This window comes from Asterias rubens, chromosome 8 (assembly GCF_902459465.1).
Source record: "Asterias rubens chromosome 8, eAstRub1.3, whole genome shotgun sequence".
NCBI lineage: Eukaryota > Metazoa > Echinodermata > Asteroidea > Forcipulatida > Asteriidae > Asterias > Asterias rubens.
The window spans coordinates 4821189-4845328 of record NC_047069.1 but is presented as its reverse complement, the minus strand read 5'-3'; the positions used below and the strand labels follow the sequence as shown (position 1 = coordinate 4845328).

The 24140-nt window shown below is 39.2% G+C and overlaps 1 protein-coding gene, 2 long non-coding RNA genes and 1 other non-coding gene across 7 annotated transcripts in view; all 4 read right to left on the bottom strand.

The window, feature by feature from the left end:
- Nucleotides 1-463: 463 nt before the first annotated feature.
- On the bottom strand, nucleotides 464-4758 carry LOC117293253. Its single transcript, XR_004519406.1, has 3 exons — nucleotides 4584-4758; nucleotides 3860-4057; nucleotides 464-2758 (listed from the first exon to the last, which is right to left on the bottom strand). It is a non-coding gene; the product is annotated as an uncharacterized LOC117293253 (long non-coding RNA).
- Nucleotides 4759-7093: 2335 nt separating this feature from the next.
- LOC117293252 lies at nucleotides 7094-16974 on the bottom strand. The gene is made up of 6 exons (XR_004519405.1): nucleotides 16854-16974; nucleotides 11762-11958; nucleotides 10904-11102; nucleotides 8462-8641; nucleotides 7756-7935; nucleotides 7094-7228 (listed from the first exon to the last, which is right to left on the bottom strand). It is a non-coding gene; the product is annotated as an uncharacterized LOC117293252 (long non-coding RNA).
- On the bottom strand, nucleotides 15363-15528 carry LOC117294078. The gene has a single exon (XR_004519500.1). It is a non-coding gene; the product is annotated as a U1 spliceosomal RNA (small nuclear RNA).
- Nucleotides 16975-19703: 2729 nt separating the features above from the next.
- The window catches only part of LOC117293351 (cytoplasmic FMR1-interacting protein 2-like), a 32435-nt gene continuing 27998 nt past the window's right edge, over nucleotides 19704-24140 (bottom strand). For all 4 annotated transcript variants that reach the window (XM_033775641.1, XM_033775639.1, XM_033775640.1 and 1 more), the window contains exons 24-28: nucleotides 23400-23603; nucleotides 22620-22714; nucleotides 21778-22016; nucleotides 21077-21224; nucleotides 19704-20615 (exon numbers count right to left, since the gene is read on the bottom strand). In XM_033775641.1, the coding sequence (XP_033631532.1) occupies nucleotides 20445-20615; nucleotides 21077-21224; nucleotides 21778-22016; nucleotides 22620-22714; nucleotides 23400-23603 (857 nt within the window). In that variant the 3' untranslated portion in view covers nucleotides 19704-20444. The remainder of the gene's footprint in view (nucleotides 20616-21076; nucleotides 21225-21777; nucleotides 22017-22619; nucleotides 22715-23399; nucleotides 23604-24140) is intronic.

Below are 24140 nucleotides of genomic sequence, written 5' to 3'. Positions count from 1 at the left end.
CAATCCACCCAAAGAGAGGTATCGGCCGCAACATCTCCCCTTTTGGGATGTAGGCCACCAACAGAGCGGTCCCCTGGTGCCCCCTGGTTCGACCGGCTGCCCCCTGGTGGTGACATACGCCATGACCATAGCGTTATGAAAGGTACCAGGATGACTTGCCCCATTATCTGTGCCCGAAAGTGTTTGAGGGCATTGCGCCCTTTCAGCATTTCCAGGCATTGAGGTGGGTTAAAAGATGTTCCTGGCCCCACACAACTGCTATGTGACAGGCAAACATGGGAGCCGATCGATCGACTGAAAGAGCAACTGGGCCGACCCGGGGCAGGGGACCATTCTGTTGTGACAATCCATCCCCAAGAGAGGCATCGGCCGCAACATTCTCCCCTCTTGGGATGTAGACCGCCGACAGAGCGATCCCCTTGTGCCCCCTGGTCCAACCAGATGCCCCCTGGTGGTTGACATACACCATGACCATAGCGTTATGAAACATACCAGGATGACTTGCCCCATTATCTGTGCCCGAAAGTGCTGGAGGCTATTGCGCCCTGTCAGCTTTTCCAGGCATTGAGGCGGGTTGAAAGATGTTCCTGGCCCCACACCACTGCTGTGACAGGCAAACATTGGAGCCAGTTGATCCACTGAAAGAGCGACTGGGCTATCCAGGGGTGTGGATCATTCTGTGGTGACAATCAAACCCAAAGAGAGGCATCGGCCGCAACATTCTCCCCTCTTGGGATGTAGACCGCCAACAAAGTGGTCCCCTGGTGCCCCCTGGTCAGACCAGATGCCCCCTGGTGGTTGTGGTTGACGTATGCCACGACCATAGCGTTATGAAACGTACCAGGATGACTTGCCCCATTATCTGTGCCCGAAAGTGTTGGAGGGCATTGTGCCCTGTCAGCATTTCCAGGCATTGAGGTGGGTTAAAAGATGTTCCTGGCCCACACAACTGCTATGTGACAGGCAAACATGGGAGCCGATCAATCGACTGAAAGAGTGACTAGGCCAAAAGGGGGCAGGGGACCATTCTGTTGTGACAATCCAACCTCAGGAGATGCACTGGCCACAACATTCTCCCCTTTTGGGATGTAGACCGCCAACAGAGCGGTCCCCTTGTGCCCCTTGGTCTGAACGGATGCCCCCTGATGGTTGACATCTGCCATGACCATAGCAGTGTTGGAACATACCAGGATGGCTTGCCCCGTTATCTGCGACCGAAAGTGCTGGAGGGCATTGCGCCCTGTCAGCATTTCCAGGCATTGAGGTGGGTTGAAAGATGTTCCTGGCCCAACACCACTGCTATGTGACAGGCAAACACGGGAGCCAGTTGTCGACTGAAAGAGCGACTTGGCCACCCAGGCCAGGTGCGGGGGACCATTCTGTTGTGACTATCCAAACCCAAGAGAGGCTTCGGCCGCAACATTCTCCCCTTTTTGGGATGTAGGCCATCGACAGAGCGGTCCCCTGGTGCCCCCTGGTCCAACCAGTTGCCCCCTGGTGGTTGACATACGCCATGACCATAGCGTTATGAAGCGTACCAGGATGACTTGCCCCATTATCTGTGCCCGAAACTGCTGGAGGGTATTGCGCCCTGTCAGATTTTCCAGGCATTGAGGCGGGTTGAAAGATGTCTTTGGCCCTATAGCACTGCTTTAAGACAGGCAAACATGGGAGCCGGTCAATCGACTGAAAGAGCAACTTGGCCAGCAAGGGCCAGGGGATTATTCTGTCAGGACAATTCAACCCGAGAGAGGCATCCACTGAAACATTCTCCCCTCTTGGGATGTAGACCGCCGACAGTGTTGTCCCTTGGTGCCCCCTGGTCTGACTGGATGCCCCCTGGTGGTAGACAAACACCATGACCATAGCGTTATGAAATGACCAGGATGACCTGCCCCATTACCTGTGCCCCAAAGTGTTGGAGGGCATTGGGCCCTGTCAGCATTTCCAGGCATTGAGGTTGGGTAAAAGATGTTCCTGGCCCCACACAACTGCTATGTGACAGGCACACACGGGAGCCGGTCATTCAACTGAAAGAGCGAATGGGCCGACCGAGGGCAGGGGATTATTCTGTTGTGACAATCCAACCCCAAGAGAGGCATCGGCCGGATGCCCCCCTGGTTGTTGACATACGCCATGACCATAGCGTTGTGGTACAAACCAGGATGGCTTGCGCCGTTATCTGTGCCGGAGAGTGCTGGAGGGCAATGTGCCCCATCAGCGCTTAACAGGCATTGAGGTGGGTTGACACCCCGAGAGAGCCATCAGCTGCATCATTTTCCCCTTTTGGGGCAAAGACCGCCGACAGAGCAGTCCCCTGGTGCCCACTGGTCCCACGGGAGGCCCCCTCGTTGTTGCTTGCTCTTGTCTGAGCCGATGAAGACTCGTCAGAGCTTGACGCTGAATGTCAAGGTTTTACTTATCAGAAAATCTGTGGACACAGAAATTAACAACTGCACCCGTCATGTAGCTAAGAGAAAAGTGGAAGTCTCGTGGCCCATTGTGGGTAAGGCGGTTAAGGGAGCAATATAGCCTGGCGTCATAGGGAATATGCAAATTAATAGTTTGACTCAATCCATGAAAAATTTAAAAAGGAAGCTTACGGTTCCATAATCACATGTCGTACAAGTTGTTTATCCTTGTTGATAGCATGTCACATCTGTCTTGATCAAACACTTCCAGGCAAATTCGTGCGGATCTTGAGCCAAATAGCAGGTAACAGTTTAGGTTAGTTTTGGGTTTCTTCTTCACGTTCAGTCTACAAATGAAAAAAAACATTCATAAATACCTCAGACAGTTTCGCTATTCCTATTGGTGGAGAGCGTGTCACGTGGGTGTGTATATGTGGGTTTGTTTATGACCGGTAAAAAGTGTTAACTCATGGGCGTGACATGCAACCTTGCACCTGCTCTTATAAGACTGTTTCTTCATTCCTATTGGTCGAGAGCAACGGCTGAAACGGTTGTGCCACATCACACGATATAAGGAGTTGTTTACCTGAGGGTGGCGGAGGGCTTTACCATTTCATAGCTGGAGGGGTGTTGTGTAGAAAGAAATAATTTAACAACTATAATTTTGCATTTACTTTACTTTTTCACCAAAAAGTGATGATGTTTTTGACCGAAAAGGTATTTATGAATGGGAATCAAAGTGTGTTGAATCGGTTTTTAACTAGTGGTTTTAACCAGCCGAGGCCTGGTTCTTTATAATTTACCTCGACTTCGTCTCGGTAAAATTATCAAGAACCAGGCCTCGTTGGGATTAAACCACTAGTTGAAAACCTCTTCACCACACATTGATTCCCTTATTAAGACACTTTAATAATAATAATCATTTGTAAAGAATTTTTGACACAAACTTTACACCAATGACAAAAAATCTGCACCTTTACAGACCTTCTCTTGGGTTTAGAGAGACACAAATTCCAATCATTCGTTGGCAGTAATTTGGGTCAAGAGCAACGGTACCAATCATTTGTGACAGTAATAAGGGTCAAGAGCACAAATACCAATCAATCGTAAACAGTAAAAGGGGCAAGGCGAATGTATCAGACAATTAATGATGTTACAAAAGATCAAGAGCAAAGATGCCAGTTGTTTGTCAACAGAAATAGTGGTCAAAAACGATTACACAAAACTTACGCAACAGCAGTAGGGATTAAGATCTTTGACAGTAATCAGGGAAAACAGGCCAAGAGTTTCATCTTTGAACGGCAAGGGCATATTCATTTCCAAAGGGCACTTCCATTGGAATATTTTTAAGTCAGTGGGAAACTTTTGAAGGGCATCAAGTTATTTTTCATTTTTCTTATTATGTAAGGTCCTACCAAAGGGCTAAAATAAAGTTTGAATTTGTGTACCTTGTTTCCAGTCATCCCAATCAGCCATTCGTCCAATATAGTTGACTCTGCTTCGGATTCAGGTCATAGTGAGAACATGACACTGATGATTAAGGCACTACCTCAATAGTTACACTCATCGTACTAAGTGGTTGACTTCGGGTGTAAAAGGTGTCCTTCAGAGATGTAATTGTAATGTCATCATGCAGATGTGTTTTTCTGTAATACGAAAGTGTTGTGTTTTAATTAAGAATGTTTTTTTTTTACAAACAGACTTTCTTCTTCGTTGAGAAAGATGCAAACTTTATATCAATAAGAAAAATCTGTGCTGTCACAAACTTTCACCTGCGTTAAGAGTGACGCAAACTCAACATCTAAAAAAAAGACATTTGTGCCGTCACACAGACTATCTACTGCTTTGAGAGAGACACAAACTTTACACCAATATAACAAATCTGTGCCATCACAGACTTTCTCCTGGGTTAAGAGAGATGTCAACTCTAATCATTCGTTGACAGTAATTCGGGTCAAGAGCAAAGGTGGCAACCATTCGCTGGCAAGATAGCAAAGAGCGAAGATACCAATTGATCGATAAAAGTACATCGAACCGTCATGTTGTCTCGAATCGAGTGGGTAAATTGTGAAGGGTCTGACACAAAAAAACTCATGTCTTAAGTTTTTTTGTTTTTTTTCTTAACATGTAAGGTCCTACTAAAATGCTAAAATAGAATTTGAGTTTGTGTACCTTGGTTCCAGCCATCACAATCAGCCATCATCCAATCAAACTGACTCTGCTTTGGATTCATGACACGATGATTAAGGTGCTACCTCAATAATGACACTCATCGTACTAAGTAGTTGACTCTGGGTGCCAAAGGTGTCCTTCAGAGATGTAATTGTAATGTCATCTTGCAGATGTGTTTTTCTGTAATACAAAAGTGTTGTGTTTTAATTTACAATGTTTTAAATCAACAAAAAAATTACTTCTCTAAGTTTGTGCAAACTTAGGCTATGAGTATTAATACTACAACACTGCAAAAGGGCAACAAGTCCAAGTATGTATAGTCTGACTCTGAGAAACTTGAAGCCATTCAAACAATTTAAGTTTTGAATATTAATCTTCTTTTACCCAGACATCGATGTTACATGAATAAAGTACTTTCTGGATACATGTGAAGAAAAATCCACAGGCAAACAACTCAGTTGGGATTTGAACCCACAACCTTTGCCATTCTAAAATAGATGTCTCACCAACTAGACCACCAAATGGTAGCTAGATGCAGATCTTGACCTTTGCCATTCTAAAGAGATGCAAACTCAACATCTATCCAAAAAAACAATCTGTGCAGTCACACAAACCTTCTCCTGCTGTGAGAGAGACACAAACTTTGCACCAATGAAATAAAATCTGTGCCATCACAGACTTTCTCCTGGGTTTAGAGAGATGCAAACTCTAATCATTTGTTGACAGTAACTGGGGTCAAGAGCAAAGGTGGCAATCATTCGCTGACACCCGAGTAACATGCCTGTGATAATTTTTCACAGGACTCGGGAAAGTACTGAGTTTACAGTGGTAACACACATCGGTGTATGGGTAAAAAAAAAAAAAAATTCTCTATCCCCGATGCAAATTTATTATCTCTTATAATCGTTGCGGTACCCGCTGCCAAAACATAGGATTTGAACTGCCTCTAGCTACCAGGCAACCTTGGTAGTCTAGTTGGTAAGACACTGCTCTAGAATTGCAAGGGTCGTGGGTTCGAATCCCACACGAGTAACTTGCCTGTAATAATTGTTCACAGGACTCGTTACTGAGTATACAATGCTAACACACATCGGTGTATGGGTAAAAAAACAAAATTAATTATTATTTGGTTTAATCCTGACACTAACAGCACTGTAAACTCCGAAGTCCTGTGAAATCAAAATCCATTGTGATGCGATCAAGCAAATTCAATCGTTTGTCAACCCTTGTAATTTTTTTATATTTTAGACATCTGCAAAGAGCAAAAGCTATGCTCTACTTCTTTGAAAACATCATGCTTATACAACCTTTTGTTCAAAGATGTGAAAGAAGAAACACTTAGAGATAAGAGTAACTGAAACAAATAAGGGGTTTTAGACCCTTTTTTAGCATGCACATACATCCCACAGGCGCAGGGCTCGAATTTCACGCTGGACTGCAGGCCCAAGGCCAGTGATTTTAGCTTCGGTCCACTAAACTTTATGCCGAACAAGTCCGGCGGTCTTGTGTTTTTTTTATGCATACTAATATAGTTACTATTACAAATAATTATATGAAATAATTATATTATCTTTCATTAAAAAATGTATTTCAATCTCATTTAAAATAAAAGTTTTTGTTTTACTTGTCGTCAAATCAGTGTTCTGAGCACGCCTGCGGAACGTCAATCCGTCCTTTTTTCACGTGCATCAGGCTGCATACAAGTTTTCCATTCAGTTTACTCATGCCCACATCTTGTACATCTAGTCTCAAACCATTTATGTTTATGCACCCGGGGAGTGAGCGAGCGGGGACGAGGGGGTGATGTGTTGGTACCCGGCGCGGTGGCACACCTTAGTACAGTGATGTTTGTTTACCACTGGTTGAAAACCTCTTCACCACACATTGATTCCCTTATTAAGACACTTTAATAATAATAATCATTTTTAAAGAATTTTTGACACAAACTTTACACCAATGACAAAAATCTGCACCTTTACAGACCTTCTCTTGGGTTTAGAGAGACACAAATTCCAATCATTCGTTGGCAGTAATTTGGGTCAAGAGCAATGGTACCAATCATTTGTGACAGTAATAAGGGTCAAGAGCTCAAATACCAATCAATCGTAAACAGTAAAAGGGGCAAGGCGAATGTATCAGACAATTAATGATGTTACAAAAGATCAAGAGCAAAGATGCCAGTTCTTTGTCAACAGAAATAGTGGTCAAAAACAATTACACAAAACTTACGCAACAGCAGTAGGGATTAAGATCTTTGACAGTAATCAGGGAAAACAGGCCAAGAGTTTCATCTTTGAACGGCAAGGGCATATTCATTTCCAAAGGGCAATTCCATTGGAATATTTTTAAGTCAGTGGGAAACTTTTGAAGGGCATCAAGTTATTTTTCATTTTTCTTATTATGTAAGGTCCTACCAAAGGGCTAAAATAAAGTTTGAATTTGTGTACCTTGTTTCCAGTCATCCCAATCAGCCATCCGTCCAATATAGTTGACTCTGCCTCGGATTCAGGTCATAGTGAGAACATGACACTGATGATTAAGGCGCTACCTCAATAATGACACTCATCGTACAAAGTGGTTGACTTCGGGTGTAAAAGGTGTCCTTCAGAGATGTAATTGTAATGTCATCTTGCAGATGTGTTTTTCTGTAATACGAAAGTGTTGTGTTTTAATTAAGAATGTTTTTTTTTTACAAACAGACTTTCTTCTTCGTTGAGAAAGATGCAAACTTTATATCAATAAGAAAAATCTGTGCTGTCACAAACTTTCACCTGCGTTAAGAGTGACGCAAACTCAACATCTAAAAAAAAGACATTTGTGCCGTCACACAGACTATCTACTGCTTTGAGAGAGACACAAACTTTACACCAATATAACAAATCTGTGCCATCACAGACTTTCTCCTGGGTTAAGAGAGATGCAAACTCTAATCATTCGTTGACAGTAATTCAGGTCAAGAGCAAAGGTGGCAACCATTCGCTGGCAAGATAGCAAAGAGCGAAGATACCAATTGATCGATAAAAGTACATCCAAACCGTCATGTTGTCTCGAATCGAGTGGGTAAATTGTGAAGGGTCTGACACAAAAAAACTCATGTCTTAAGTTTTTTTGTTTTTTTTCTTAACATGTAAGGTCCTACTAAAATGCTAAAATAGAATTTGAGTTTGTGTACCTTGGTTCCAGCCATCACAATCAGCCATCATCCAATCAAACTGACTCTGCTTTGGATTCATGACACGATGATTAAGGTGCTACCTCAATAATGACACTCATCGTACTAAGTAGTTGACTCTGGGTGCCAAAGGTGTCCTTCAGAGATGTAATTGTAATGTCATCTTGCAGATGTGTTTTTCTGTAATACGAAAGTGTTGTGTTTTAATTAAGAATGTTTTTTTTTTACAAACAGACTTTCTTCTTCATTGAGAAAGATGCAAACTTTATATCAATAAGAAAAATCTGTGCTGTCACAAAATTTCACCTGCGTTAAGAGTGACGCAAACTCAACATCTAAAAAAAAGACATTTGTGCCGTCACACAGGCTATCTACTGCTTTGAGAGAGACACAAACTTTACACCAATATAACAAATCTGTGCCATCACAGACTTTCTCCTGGGTTAAGAGAGATGCAAACTCTAATCATTTGTTGACAGTAATTCGGGTCAAGAGCAAAGGTGGCAACCATTCGCTGGCAAGATAGCAAAGAGCGAAGATACCAATTGATCGATAAAAGTACATCGAACCGTCATGTTGTCTCGAATCGAGTGGGTAAATTGTGAAGGGTCTGACACAAAAAAACTCATGTCTTAAGTTTTTTTGTTTTTTTTCTTGACATGTAAGGTCCTACTAAAATGCTAAAATAGAATTTGAGTTTGTGTACCTTGGTTCCAGCCATCACAATCAGCCATCATCCAATCAAACTGACTCTGCTTTGGATTCATGACACGATGATTAAGGTGCTACCTCAATAATGACACTCATCGTACTAAGTAGTTGACTCTGGGTGCCAAAGGTGTCCTTCAGAGATGTAATTGTAATGTCATCTTGCAGATGTGTTTTTCTGAAAAACAAAAGTGTTGTGTTTTAATTTACAATGTTTTAAATCAACAAAAAAATTACTTCTCTAAGTTTGTGCAAACTTAGGCTATGAGTATTAGTACTACAACACTGCAAAAGGGCAACAAGTCCAAGTATGTATAGTCTGACTCTGAGAAACTTGAAGCTATTCAAACAATTTAAGTTTTGAATATTAATCTTCTTTTACCCAGACATCGATGTTACATGAATAAAGTACTTTCTGGATACATGTGAAGAAAAATCCACAGGCAAACAACTCAGTTGTGATTTGAACCCACAACCTTTGCCATTCTAAAATAGATGTCTCACCAACTAGACCACCAAACGGTAGCTAGATGCAGATCTTGACCTTTGCCATTCTAAAGAGATGCAAACTCAACATCTATCCAAAAAAACAATCTGTGCAGTCACACAAACCTTCTCCTGCTGTGAGAGAGACACAAACTTTGCACCAATGAAATAAAATCTGTGCCATCACAGACTTTCTCCTGGGTTTAGAGAGATGCAAACTCTAATCATTCGTTGACAGTAACTGGGGTCAAGAGCAAAGGTGGCAATCATTCGCTGGCACCCGAGTAACATGCCTGTGATAATTTTTCACAGGACTCGGGAAAGTACTGAGTTTACAGTGCTAACACACATCGGTGTATGGGTAAAAAAAAAAAAAATTCTCTATCCCCGATGCAAATTTAACATCTCTTATAATCGTTGCGGTACCCGCTGCCAAAACATAGGATTTGAACTGCCTCTAGCTACCAGGCAACCTTGGTAGTCTAGTTGGTAAGACACTGCTCTAGAATTGCAAGGGTCGTAGGTTCGAATCCCACACGAGTAACTTGCCTGTAATAATTTTTCACAGGACTCGGTACTGAGTATACAATGCTAACACACATCGGTGTATGGGTAAAAAAAACAAAATTAATTATTATTTGGTTTAATCCTGACACTAACAGCACTGTAAACTCCGAAGTCCTGTGAAATCAAAATCCATTGTGATGCGATCAAGCAAATTCAATCGTTTGTCAACCCTTGTAATTTTTTTATATTTTAGACATCTGCAAAGAGCAAAAGCGATGCTCTACTTCTTTGAAAACATCATGCTTATACAACCTTTTGTTCAAAGATGTGAAAGAAGAAACACTTAGAGATAAGAGTAACTGAAACAAATAAGGGGTTTTAGACCCTTTTTTAGCATGCACATACATCCCACAGGCGCAGGGCTCGAATTTCACGCTGGACTGCAGGCCCAAGGCCAGTGATTTTAGCTTCGGTCCAGTAAACTTTATGCCGAACAAGTCCGGCGGTCTTGTGTTTTTTTTATGCATACTAATATAGTTACTATTACAAATAATTATATGAAATATATTATCTTTCATTAAAAAATGTATTTCAATCTCATTTAAAATAAAAGTTTTTGTTTTACTTGTCGTCAAATCAGTGTTCTGAGCACGCCTGCGGAACGTCAATCCGTCCTTTTTTCACGTGCATCAGGCTGCATACAAGTTTTCCATTCAGTTTACTCATGCCCACATCTTGTACATCTAGTCTCAAATCATTTATGTTTATGCACCCGGGAGTGAGCGAGCGGGGACGAGGGGGTGATGTGTTGGTACCCGGCGCGGCGGCACACCTTAGTACAGCGATGTTTGTTTACCACTGGTTGAAAACCTCTTCACCACACATTGATTCCCTTATTAAGACACTTTAATAATAATAATCATTTTTAAAGAATTTTTGACACAAACTTTACACCAATGACAAAAATCTGCACCTTTACAGACCTTCTCTTGGGTTTAGAGAGACACAAATTCCAATCATTCGTTGGCAGTAATTTGGGTCAAGAGCAACGGTACCAATCATTTGTGACAGTAATAAGGGTCAAGAGCTCAAATACCAATCAATCGTAAACAGTAAAAGGGGCAAGGCGAATGTATCAGACAATTAATGATGTTACAAAAGATCAAGACCAAAGATGCCAGTTCTTTGTCAACAGAAATAGTGGTCAAAAACAATTACACAAAACTTACGCAACAGCAGTAGGTATTAAGATCTTTGACAGTAATCAGGGAAAACAGGCCAAGAGTTTCATCTTTGAACGGCAAGGGCATATTCATTTCCAAAGGGCACTTCCATTGGAATATTTTTAAGTCAGTGGGAAACTTTTGAAGGGCATCAAACTATTTTTCATTTTTCTTATTATGTAAGGTCCTACCAAAGGGCTAAAATAAAGTTTGAATTTGTGTACCTTGCGATCCAGTCATCCCAATCAGCCATCCGTCCAATATAGTTGACTCTGCTTCGGATTCAGGTCATAGTGAGAACATGACACTGATGATTAAGGCGCTACCTCAATAATTACACTCATCGTACTAAGTGGTTTACTTCGGACGTAAAAGGTGTCCTTCAGAGATGTACTGGTAATGTCATCTTGCAGATGTGTTTTTCTGTAATACGAAAGTGTTGTGTTTTAATTAAGAATGTTTTTTTTTTTACAAACAGACTTTCTTCTTCATTGAGAAAGATGCAAACTTTATATCAATAAGAAAAATCTGTGCTGTCACAAACTTTCACCTGCGTTAAGAGTGACGCAAACTCAACATCTAAAAAAAAGAAATTTGTGCCGTCACACAGACTATCTACTGCTTTGAGAGAGACATAAACTTTAAACCAATGACAAAAATCTGTGCTATCACAGATTTTCTCCTGGGTTTAGAGAGATGCAAACTCAACATCTACAAAAGAACAATTTGTGCCACCATACAGACCTTCCCCTGCTTCGAGAGAGACACAAACTTTACACCAATATAACAAATCTGTGCCATCACAGACTTTCTCCTGGGTTAAGAGAGATGCAAACTCTAATCATTCGTTGACAGTAATTCGGGTCAAGAGCAAAGGTGGCAACCATTCGCTGGCAAGATAGCAAAGAGCGAAGATACCAATTGATCGATAAAAGTACATTGAACCGTCAAGTTGTCTCGAATCGAGTGGGTAAATTGTGCAGGGTCTGACACAAAAAAACTCATGTCTTAAGTTTTTTTGTTTTTTTTCTTAACATGTAAGGTCCTACCAAAATGCTAAAATAGAATTTGAGTTTGTGTACCTTGGTTCCAGCCATCACACTCAGCCATCATCCAATCAAATTGACTCTACTTTGGATTCAGGTCTTAGTGAAGACATGACACTGGTGATTTAGGTGCTACCTCAATAATGACACTCATCGTACTAAGTAGTTGACTCTGGGTGCCAAAGGTGTCCTTCAGAGATGTAATTGTAATGTCATCTTGCAGATGTGTTTTTCTGTAAAACAAAAGTGTTGTGTTTTAATTTACAATGTTTTAAATCAACAAAAAAATTACTTCTCTAAGTTTGTGCAAACTTAGGCTATGAGTATTAGTACTACAACACTGCAAAAGGGCAACAAGTCCAAGTATGTATAGTCTGACTCTGAGAAACTTGAAGCCATTCAAACAATTTAAGTTTTGAATATTAATCTTCTTTTACCCAGACATCGATGTTACATGAATAAAGTACTTTCTGGATACATGTGAAGAAAAATCCACAGGCAAACAACTCAGTTGGGATTTGAACCCACAACCTTTGCCATTCTAAAATAGATGTCTCACCAACTAGACCACCAAACGGTAGCTAGATGCAGATCTTGACCTTTGCCATTCTAAAGAGATGCAAACTCAACATCTATCCAAAAAACAATCTGTGCAGTCACACAAACCTTCTCCTGCTGTGAGAGAGACACAAACTTTGCACCAATGAAATAAAATCTGTGCCATCACAGACTTTCTCCTGGGTTTAAAGAGATGCAAAGGCAACCTTGGTAGTCTAGTTGGTAAGACACTGCTCTAGAATTGCAAGGGTCGTAGGTTCGAATCCCACACAAGTAACTTGCCTGTAATAATTTTTCACAGGACTCGGTACTGAGTATACAATGCTAACACACATCGGTGTATGGGTAAAAAAACAAAATTAATTATTATTTGGTTTAATCCTGACACTAACAGCACTGTAAACTCCGAAGTCCTGTGAAATCAAAATCCATTGTGATGCGATCAAGCAAATTCAATCGTTTGTCAACCCTTGTAATTTTTTATATTTTAGACATCTGCAAAGAGCAAAAGCTATGCTCTACTTCTTTGAAAACATCATGCTTATACAACCTTTTGTTCAAAGATGTGAAAGAAGAAACACTTAGAGATAAGAGTAACTGAAACAAATAAGGGGTTTTAGACCCTTTTTTAGCATGCACATACATCCCACAGGCGCAGGGCTCGAATTTCACGCTGGACTGCAGGCCCAAGGCCAGTGATTTTAGCTTCGGTCCACTAAACTTTATGCCGAACAAGTCCGGCGGTCTTGTGTTTTTTTTATGCATACTAATATAGTTAAAATAATTATATGAAATATATTATCTTTCATTAAAAAATGTATTTCAATCTCATTTAAAATAAAAGTTTTTGTTTTACTTGTCGTCAAATCAGTGTTCTGAGCACGCCTGCGGAACGTCAATCCGTCCTTTTTTCACGTGCATCAGGCTGCATACAAGTTTTCCATTCAGTTTACTCAAGCCCACACCTTGTACATCTAGTCTCAAACCATTTATGTTTATGCACCCGGGGAGTGAATGCTGCACGTTGCAGTGTTTTGTTTGTGATTTGCCTGTCAAATCGGAATTTTTTTTTTGAGGCGGCGAGAATGACGTGAAGTAGGTATATGGAACTCTATTGATTGGGTTTCACAGCAAAAAAAAAAGCCTCCTAAGGGATGAAAAAGGCCTGCTGTTCTATCGTGTTAACTTTTTTTTTTCTAATAAAATTTTTGTCTTGTAAAAAATCTTCCGGTCCAGTAAAAATTCTGAGCAACAAGCCCTGCGGTCTTGTGGATTTTTTTCACAAACTCGAGCCCTGAGGTGCCCTGCGATTACTTTGAATATCGCGCCGAATGGCGTCAAAGTTTGATGAGCCATAATTTTAGTTCTAAACATAGCATTAACATGCAGCAAACAGACGAAGAACGCAACCTCGACAAGAAAACAGTCTGATAAGTGCCCATAGCAAATATCCCATTCAATGATTTAAAGGTTGGAAGTCCTGACATCACAACACATGTGAAGCACGAGTAGCTGTTTTTTCCTGTGTGTGTGTGTGTCCGGATCGTAACAGAATGTACCATGTATCGCATGCGCAATGTACACACAGTAATAGCGATCTCCGTTTTTTCGTGATAAACCTCTCGATCATGTTTTTACACACAGAATACAGTGATGTAACAATATTTTTCAAAGGGTTTGAGGTACAGAAGTTATCTGTAGGAAACAGAGACATTCATATTAATTTTCAAAGGTATGTTGTGATTGTTTTCAATCACTTTTGAAGTATTTTTTTGCTATGAGATGACAACAAAGTTGAAAGAACTTGTATTCAATTTCCGTGTAACAAACTTCTGCAAACAATGCTTTCAAATTGTTGTTGATTTCTTTCTCTCACAAATGTACAAGCATTAATTCCCATGCTATTTTTAACCCCTTGATGACGTTTATCAGAAAGGAAGTCACCAATGTAAAATAGAGAAATTTTGGCACTTGAATCTACAAAAAAAGAATTTGTTGAAAATGTTACCCCTGTTTTGACTTGTTTCTCCGTCATGAACCTGCTGACATGACTCATCAAGCTTGCTCACATATGTTGTGTTAATGAAAACTCTTGTGCGATGACTGGGATACAGGATGCCATGTGTAAAAGTTGTTGAAATAATGAAAGAAATATGGATGCTAATGAATAAAGAGGTGTTGTGTTGAGTTGAGTTTAAGAACTGTTTTTCCTCAGATTGATTACATGTGTATAAATAAGCATACTACTTCTTATACTAGGGATGGTATTCAAACAAATGACTTTTGCCATTCTGGAGCAGATAAACTACTAACTACAATTGCCATAGTTTTTCTGACCAGAAACTAAAAGACCAGTGCTGGCCCTAGTCACAACTGAAAGGAAAATACTCTGAGACCCCTGGCAAAAATGGGGTAAAAATGTTTGTTGATTTTGCAAGTTCTAAAAAAAAACTTGCTCAAATACTGCTTTGATTATCCCAGTAGCTAGAGACAGCTCAATTCCTATAAAGAAACCCCAAGTTGGTAAATGTCAAAGACCAGTATTCTCACTTGGTGTACCCCCAACATCAACGCATAAAGTAACAAATCTGTGTAAATTTGGACTCAATTGGTCATCAAAGTTGCAGGAGAATAATGAAAGTAAGGATAAAAAGGCCAAACGGTCTGGAAAACTATTTTAATATTAATTTGGTTGAAAAATTATCTTCTTCTCAAAGACTACACACAAAACGTGCGTTACTTTAGAGGGAGCCGCTTCTCACAATGTTTTATAATATCAACAGTTCTCCATTGCTTGTTACCAAGAAGTTTTTATGGAAACAGATAAAATGGTCTGATGATGATGAAAGGAAATGATGGCATGGTACTTTAAATAACTGTCTGAAATGTTGTATTTGGTGAGAAATAGATAAAAACTTATTTCCTGATTGGAGTTTATCCCCCAATGAGCATTTTATTCATTTTCTTTTCAAATTGATGTTGTGCATAACGTTTTATCAATTTTTTACTATTGTCTCGTGACCCAGATGGCCGATTGATCTCAAACTTCTACAGATTTGTCAGTTTATGTATTTATTTATTTATTAATTTTCTATATCAAATAATAAACCACAAGGGAAACTGGCTCCTGAGTTCCCCACATTTGGGGGAATCGCATAGGTCAACCCGTCCGAACTGCAATGGATAGGCCTTGCCATGGGAGAACCACCTTATTGATCACGGTATCTCCTGAGCCAGGTAAGTATTTATTTTTTATGTAAAAAAGGTACACTAATTGGTAATTGTCAAAGACCAGTGTTCTCACTTGGTGTATCTCAACATATGCATAAAATAACAAACCTGTGAAAATATGAGCTCAATCGGTCATCGCAGTTGTGAGAAAATGATGAAAGAAAAAAAAACCCTTGTTGGATGAATCTGTGTGCTTTCAGATAGGAATAAAAGATTTCTAGCTAGAAGTCTTTTATTATTTTAGTGAGAAATTACCTCTTTCTCAAAAACTATGTTATTTTAAAGGGAGTCATTTTCCACAATGTTTTATACTACCAACAGCTCTCCAATATTAGTTACCAAGTCAGTTTTTAAGTTAATATTCCCTTTAACTAGGTCTGATTCTAGTTAGCTACATAATTTTGAAGACAATCATTTATGATCGACTTTAATGAAATGAATTGTTCTCTTTTTGTAAAAAGGTCAATGAGTGTGTAATGGTTACATATTAATATAAAACTCAATAAGAATTGTACAATAAAACAAACTCAACATATGAAATATATGAAGGTAAAACAAAAATGCATGAATGCATTTTGTCATGTTTTCTGAAAAAAGGTACATTTTTGAGGCAGTACTGTCACAGCAGGATACAATTGCCCAAGTTTTTCTCACCAGAAATAAAAAGACCAGTGCTGGCCCTAGTCACAACTGAAAGGAAAAAATTCTGAGACCCCTGGCAAAAATGGTGTAAAAATGTTGATTTTGCCAGTTCTAACAAAAAAACCTGCTCTAATACTACATTGTCTAAGTTAGTATAAGTATGCATGTTAAAAAAAAAACAGCATAAGCCATGACTAGCATGAGGGTGAGTGTTATAGCAATTATTATTGTTTGTGTGAAGTAAAGCCAAGGTTGGTACTTTTGTAGTGATAAAACAGGTTTTATGAAATAAGTTTGCATTTTGGTGGGGTGGAGTTGTACTAGTAGATAAAACAAGAGTTTAAAATAAAGTCAGTTTTACAGTCTTGTAAAATTAAACCCCCCCCCAAAAAAAAAAAAAAAAAAAAAAAAAAAAAAAAAAAAAAAACAACAACAACAACAACAACCACAACAACAACGCCCTTACCAAACGCCCTTCCACCCAAAAAGTATAAAAAAAAATCTTTCAAATAAGTCAAATTTACGTGAAATGACACATTAAGTACGTACGTTTCGCGAATGTGTAAAAAAAATGCCCGAAGGTGCCCGATTTTAATTCAGCCAAAACAGTTATCATCAGTATGAGTAACTTATGGTGTCAAATACAAAATGCTCAAAAATCAATCAAAATAACCTATAATATACTTTTAAAACTCACCCTAGGTACGCAGGATATGTTGCTGGTTCATCTGGAGGTGCAGTTGTGTCAGATATCTTTCTAAAAAAGGTAGATTTTCAGCAAAAAACGATGTCCAAAATGGTCCGCCATTGAATTCTGTTGAGACTCCATCATACATTGAATTGTGGGTATTTCCGTGACGTCATAAGGAACTTCTAAGTTACACGCCAGAGATGGCCGTGCGTAACTGTCGCAAATTTCGGAGCTCAACTGTAAAAAGTTTTGTCGTTTTTGTTTTCGTTTTGTTGAAAACATTTTGTTTATGTTATTCTAAATGAATTTCGTAATGTTTAGGCCGGAAACTTACCCCCAGTTCCAGCCGAGACTATCCACAAATCGCCTCCCAAAAAACATTTAAGCCTAATGTCAGTGGATTACTCATTGTGAATGCGCGAAGTTTGAACATTTCACTAACTGCTCTAATAAATGTATTTGTCGCTCCCCTCACTGTCAAAAATAACGATGTAATTAACACGCACGGTGAAATGTTCCATTCAACTCGGCTCCGCCTCGTTGAATAGAACATTCCATCTTTCAACTCATGAACATATTCGCACCATTGCACTCATAAACATTCATTATGTGTATACCATCTTTCAACTCATGAACTATTCGCACCATTGCACTCATAAACATTCATTATATGTATATTATTTCATAACTTGGGGACATAAGGAGCATTGTTATCAGAGGAGCTAACTTGAAGGTACTAGACGCTATTAGTAATTACTCAAAATAATTGTTAGTAACAAAACTTACTTGGTAACAAGCAATGGAGAGCTGTTGGTAGGATAAAACATTGTGAGAAATGGCTTGGGGCTCTCAAGCCTGTTTAATATAGAATGTTTTGAGGGCCTACAAAACATTAATGAGCTTTGACACTCAGACTGTTTTTGCCTTATTTAGTGGGGTGCACCCCTTGCCTGATCATCTGGGCTAATTTCATAGAGCTGCTTAAGCACAAAATTTTGCTTAAGCGATAAAATCATTGCCTAGTAAAATCAAATTATTGGCCAAGACTCCACTCAACTTTTATGCTAAGTAAACAACAGCTAAATACCAGTCACAAGCAATGTATATGGCATGAAATTTTGGCCAGTAACATGTGTAAAATAAGCGAGCTATTTTCGTGCTTAAGCGAATTTTTTGCTTAAGCAGCTCTATGAAATTGGCCCCTCACACTTCGAGGATGAAATAGATAAAAATTAAAAATACTGTTGCATACCTAGAAGTACCGACTCCCAAAACTTACTTTTTTCTTTCCTCAATGCTTTGAATGATTGAACTATATAAAGTAACTGTAAAACCACTTACAGGTAAGACACTGCTCTAGAATTGCAAAGTTTGTGGGTTCAAATCCCACCTGAGTAATATGCCTGTAATTTTGTTCACAGAACTCAGGAAAGTACCGATACTGAGTATACAGTGCTAACACACACACACACATAGGTGTAAAGGGTAAAACAAACATTTTTCGTTAAGGACAACTTTAATGATTGTGTTAGAGATTAAATATACCTGAAATCATTGACGCTTGGTAGTTTATATAAGCCACTCTCTTTATTGTCAACTATGCCTTTAAATAGATCCATACAATTACATTGCCGTTTGTATTTACAAATGTACCGTGCAAAATTGGTTAAACTTATATCAATGCAAAATCTGATGCGATACTACTTTATACCATGTATGCTAGACAAAAGTTTTTTTATTAATAATAAAAATATCTACCTTCACCGGATTCTAACCTTTTAAAATGCAACTACTGCACAGGTGTTATTTACTGTGGTGTACAAAAGTTGCCAATATGTTCAAGTATCGTTAAACCCATTTGTGTAAAATGGACCATGTAAGTATTTCGCTTTTTAAGTGCTAAAAAAAAAGAAGAGTGGAATAAACTAAACCAAAAACAGGAGGCACTGAGAACCAGGCCCGAATGGTACGAATTTATCCTAAATATAAATTATTTGCTTGATGAATTAATTTTATTATAAATAATTAGTCAGGACATCACATGGAATTTGGCTTTTTGCCTAACAAGTGCTTTGAGAAGTGAGTTTCCCAATAATACGTCCATCTGTAGCAGACACTCAACACTGATCATCATAGTTAACAATTGCTTTGAGGCCTGCTAGGACACAGGGCCGTGTTTTTTCCCCCCAAAGACAATAGGCGAGTGCAGAGCGTAAATCCAAGTTCTGGCAGCACAAGGTTTTGTGTCGCCCTCATTTAATCCTGCATCATACACATTTCTTAAGAGAATACATAGCGGGGTCAACACACAAACCGGGCCCTGATCAGTCGGCCGGCCAGGCACACACAAAACCCAGGCATATCACAGTGTATTATAATGCTGGCCGGCTGGGCACAGCTTGGGGCCGAAGATAATTGTTTTTTCTAAAAATTCTATATATGACATGCTACATATATTCATACATTTTTTACCTTTGCAAGTTTTCCGTTTATGTTAAAGGGTAAATTTAAAGAAACTTCCATCCCAAAAGCTGGGGGTGCTACAACACCTACAGCACCCCCTTTTATATATTAATATAATATATATCATTTAAAGACACTGAACACTATTGGTAATTGTCGAAGACCAGTCTTCTAACTTGGTGTATCTCAACATATGCATACAATATAAACCTGTGAAAATTTGAGCTCAATTGGTCGTCAAAGTTGCCAGATAACGATGAGAGAAAAACACCCTTGGATTCCAGACCTCAAATTCTAATTCTGAGGTCTCAAATTGTGGAAAATTACTTCTTTCTCAAAAACTGTGTCACTTCAGATGGAGCTGTTTCTCACAATGTTTTATACTATCAGCCTCTCAACGTTACTCGTTACCAAGTAAGGTTTTATGCTAATAATTATTTTGAGTAATTACCAATAGTGTCCACTATTGTTTTTTGGTGCTACATCAATGTTGCAGACTAGGTATACAACTTTGAACAAGATTGATGTTTTTTGACCTTGCTAGCCGACCTCATTCTTAAGTTAACCCCCCCCCCCCCCGAAACAAAAAATTAAAATAACATGAACCTACTGTTTATCATTAAAATAACAACAAAATAAATAGCAATTCTTGTGTATCATTTCAAAAAAAGTTTTCTGTCTTTTAGATAACCAACTTGCGAAATGTTAAGAAAGAGGCAAGAAGTACATACACAAAAAAATCTTACTTATGCAACCCCCCTTATCCGTTGTTTCCTCTACATACAAAACAAACAACTATTTTGAGACAGCTTTGCAGGTGGATTTAAAAAAAAACAATTCTAAGTAACAGAGTACAAGAGTTTGAAGACAACTTTGAACTTGAACTTCTTGGTTTTGGAGGATTGTTAAAAAAAAGATATAAAAAAATAGAAGCACTCTCCGAACTTCCCCGTCAATACTTCAGATCAAGGCATTTGCCAGATATTAGCATGTGTGTGTCTTATGAAACATTCTGTTATTAAAGATGCCTTATTTTTCAGTTTACAGCGTGCACGCGTGTTTAGAAACTTCATTTGCAAATCCTTGCTAGTGCCCTTCCACCATGCCTCTTCAGTCTTCCATCATTTCTGTTTTTTACATTCCTCCATCAATGACGGACTGATGAATTGGTGGCTGATAGCAACGTATTTTCTCTACAGGCGTGGTGTCACTCTCGTTTGCCTTCAGGTACTTGTTCAGTACAGAGAAGATTTGGTTGTTCAGAATCTGGTACTTGCGGATGCGGTCTACGAGACGTCCGATGGGCTATCAAAGAAAAATCATCAATAAAGTTAGAACATGATTCAAAGACGGCAGTATTTCTTGTAAGCAATGGCACATAGAGCATGGTTGGGAGAGACTTTTGATGTGGAAAATATTATATACTGTACAATCAATGCACCTTGACTTATTACAGTGGGTGAGACAGGTTAAAGGTTAAGTCACCTGCCTGTTGGAATTAAAGATGAATTTCAAATTTGCGGCTGCTGACTAATGACCAATGCAAAGAGTCCCACTTATAAATTCATTATGAGAAATGCTGAAAAGTCGCATGCCTGTACAGAGAGCTACCTCTTTAAAATACACACACACACATACACACATTTTTTGAATGGCAAAATATACTGGCATAAAATATACAGAAAAATATGCGTAATGACGATTGGGTAAGTATGTACTTGGTTGAGGCCAAGCTCAATGTTTGTTCCCTTTGTTAGTAAACTTACAATGCCATTGATGTCTGCATCTACACCATCCACTTTCTGCACTCGTAGGATGTGGTAGCAGAAATCCAGTGCTTCAAAGCGTTTCTGTTGTCCAAGCAGAGTGATCAAGGCACAGCCGGCCCAGTTCAGCCCTTCACCATAGCTCTCCCTGGGTAAACAAAATGTAGGAGAAGAGAAGTGAATTAGTAATAGCAAATAAATCTTGAGAAAATTACTTTGATTTGGTGCAGTGGAAAAAGCCACATTTTGTGACACACAAACATTCAGTGGAGAAATGCTAATGGATAAAAAGTCCTGTTGAAACAATAGTGTAAGAATAGTTTAAGGGTGACTTTGTCATTAGTCTTGGTAAGAGTAATTTCATTTGGATCATCTTGTTTTAACACAACATTTTCATGAAATTTGATGGTCCCTTTTGTTTGAAAATGACAAAAATCTTGAGCTTTGTGTTAGAGATTTTATAAATGTTTAAATCTTTCAGCATTCACTTTCTGTTAAGTTGCAGTTATTTATAAAAAAGTATGTTCTACATTATCATGTTATGCAGTTCTGTCATTGAAATTGTGTGAATCGTGAAGAAAGACACTTAACTTGCATACAAATAAAAATCTTCGCTGCCAGGCCCCAGCAATGAGGGTGCCAGCAATAGCGGTGAAGCAATTGGGCATACGACTTGGTCTATAAACTTGATCTTAACTTACTCAGGTGTAAAGTTATGCTCCTTGAGTGGTAGGCAGTAGACAAACTGGAAGGCACTCCACAATCTATGGAACTCAGAGCACTCATCGATGATCATGACACCGTTTGCTGGTTCAGGACCCTGCAGAATAGTGTCGGATAAGAATCCCTTGATGCGGTGTAGGATGATCTCAAACATGGTCAGTCCGCAACACAGTCTCTCCCTGGTCAGCAGGTCACCCTCTCTTGCATCGGCGATTTGCTGTTTGGTTGGAACATGACAGATAATTAAGAAAGAACCATTCTTTCTATTGTTCTTAGCAGCCATACTTCTTACTAGTTTATTGGTAATAAGCTCAAAAATGAAACTCTTTAAGTTAGATGAGATCAACCATCCTTTAAATTTGGTAAAAAAACTCCAAACTCTTTAGTGTACAGAGAATGGCTCACTTCGTGTAGATCTAATAATCTTCATAGCTCCACCCAACTTGCCAACCCTCTTTGTCTGACAAGGGCTGATGTAAGAAATACGCTCGTATAAACTCACCCGTAAGCCTGTTTGAGATATGGCCGACACATTGCTACGGCAATATCAGGTTTGGGTAAATTTGTCTGTATAAACCTAAAACCAAACAGTGCACTATTAAAGTGTCTGCCACATCCCCAACAGGCTAATGCTATTCAATCAAAATCTTACTGATTTTATGAGAGCACAGAAAATCCAAGTTTAGATTAAAATAGGAAAAATGTCATGCTTGTTGTAATGTTACATAAACGAAATTGTTCAAGAAAATTAACATCAAACCAAAAAATAAAGGTGACAAACAGATTTTGCAGAGTGGAGTTGACAATATCTAATTTTTACCTCTTGTGTTCCCATCTTCTCAACAACAGGCACCACTTGAAGAGGAGCATAGTTTATTTCCAGCCTCTTCAACTTATTCTCCAACTTCTCACCCTCTGTGAGAAACAAAACAGGAAAGTTTCAACTTGTTATTCTTTCGTTGTAAACAAGAATTCTGATTGTTTGATCTTCAATAAATGTATCAAATACTACATGAATAATGATGCAACCTTGTACATTACAAAGCCTTTCTGACAGGCAAGATAGTAATATCTTAAGGCGCTGAGTGTATACAAACTATCAGAAAGATAGGTTGTTGCAGTGATCAATCCTGAGACCCTATTATGTAGCACCTTACAAGGTGCTACGGCGCATACAGCAGCCACAGCCAGGAACATTGTGGCAAACCCCTTCTGTTTTCGATAAGTGCACTGGGTTCTTTTACACAACACATGGAATCAACGGCTTTATGTCCCATCCAGGGAGGAAGCAATGGTTAAGTGTCTTGCTTAAGTGTCACGGTCGGGGATTTGAACCCACACTCTTCTGATCAGAAACACCAGAGTTTGAATTCGGTGCTCTTAACCGCTTGGCGAAGTCACTTCCATTACTTCAAGATACTTCAATGGTCAAATGGAAACTGTGTCCTTGAGCAGAGGCACTGAGCCATGCATGTTTCTCTTAACCAAGATGTTTGCATGGGAACCTGGGTTACGAGAATGTTCTTTTGCAGAGACGCTATCTTATCATCAATTAGAGAAAAGAAACCCTTATACCAACTCGGAACAGAAAGGTTCTTACGTTTGACATGTGGCTTTGGGATAATGTTCTGGAACGGTGAAGCATGGAGAAGATCACAAACCTCCTCCACGGCCAGACACTGTTCCATCATCTTCATGAAGATGATGGCATTACCAATCTCCTGGAAGTTGTGGAAGAGGTTCATCTTGAGGTCGGGGTACTGAGCAATGTCTTGGAGATGGGCGGAGTAGTAAGCAACCACGCCTAGAGATGGAAAAAGAGAAAATGTATTTAAGGAATGGAGAAACTGTTCCCAGAAGCAATGTCTTGGAGATGGGAGTAGTAATCCACCACGCCTAGAAACCGAAACAAAGAGAAAATATAACCTGTTGCGTATCTTAAAAGATGTGTCTATTGCAATACAACAGAATCAAGAAACTGTTCTCAAAAGCAATGTCTTGGAGCTGGGCGGAGTGGTAAGCAAAAAACGCCTAGTAAAAAAAAGAATACAGAAAATGTAACCAGTTGCATATCTTAAAGAGTTTGGGTATGTATGTACAAAATGTACGACACAAAACAATACGTCCACAGATTTACATTTAACTTACAGGGTTTGAAGATAATGATAATAGAATGCTTCCCTTAAAATATTACTTGCTGAGGTGCTGTAGTTTTGGATGTCACATAAACAATTTTAGTCTCAGGAGATGAACATTATTTTAGCATGTACAACGTATTTACGCAACTCTCTTGAAAACATTGCTCTGTGATTCTCAAAAACTTTCTGACTAAAGAAGCTGA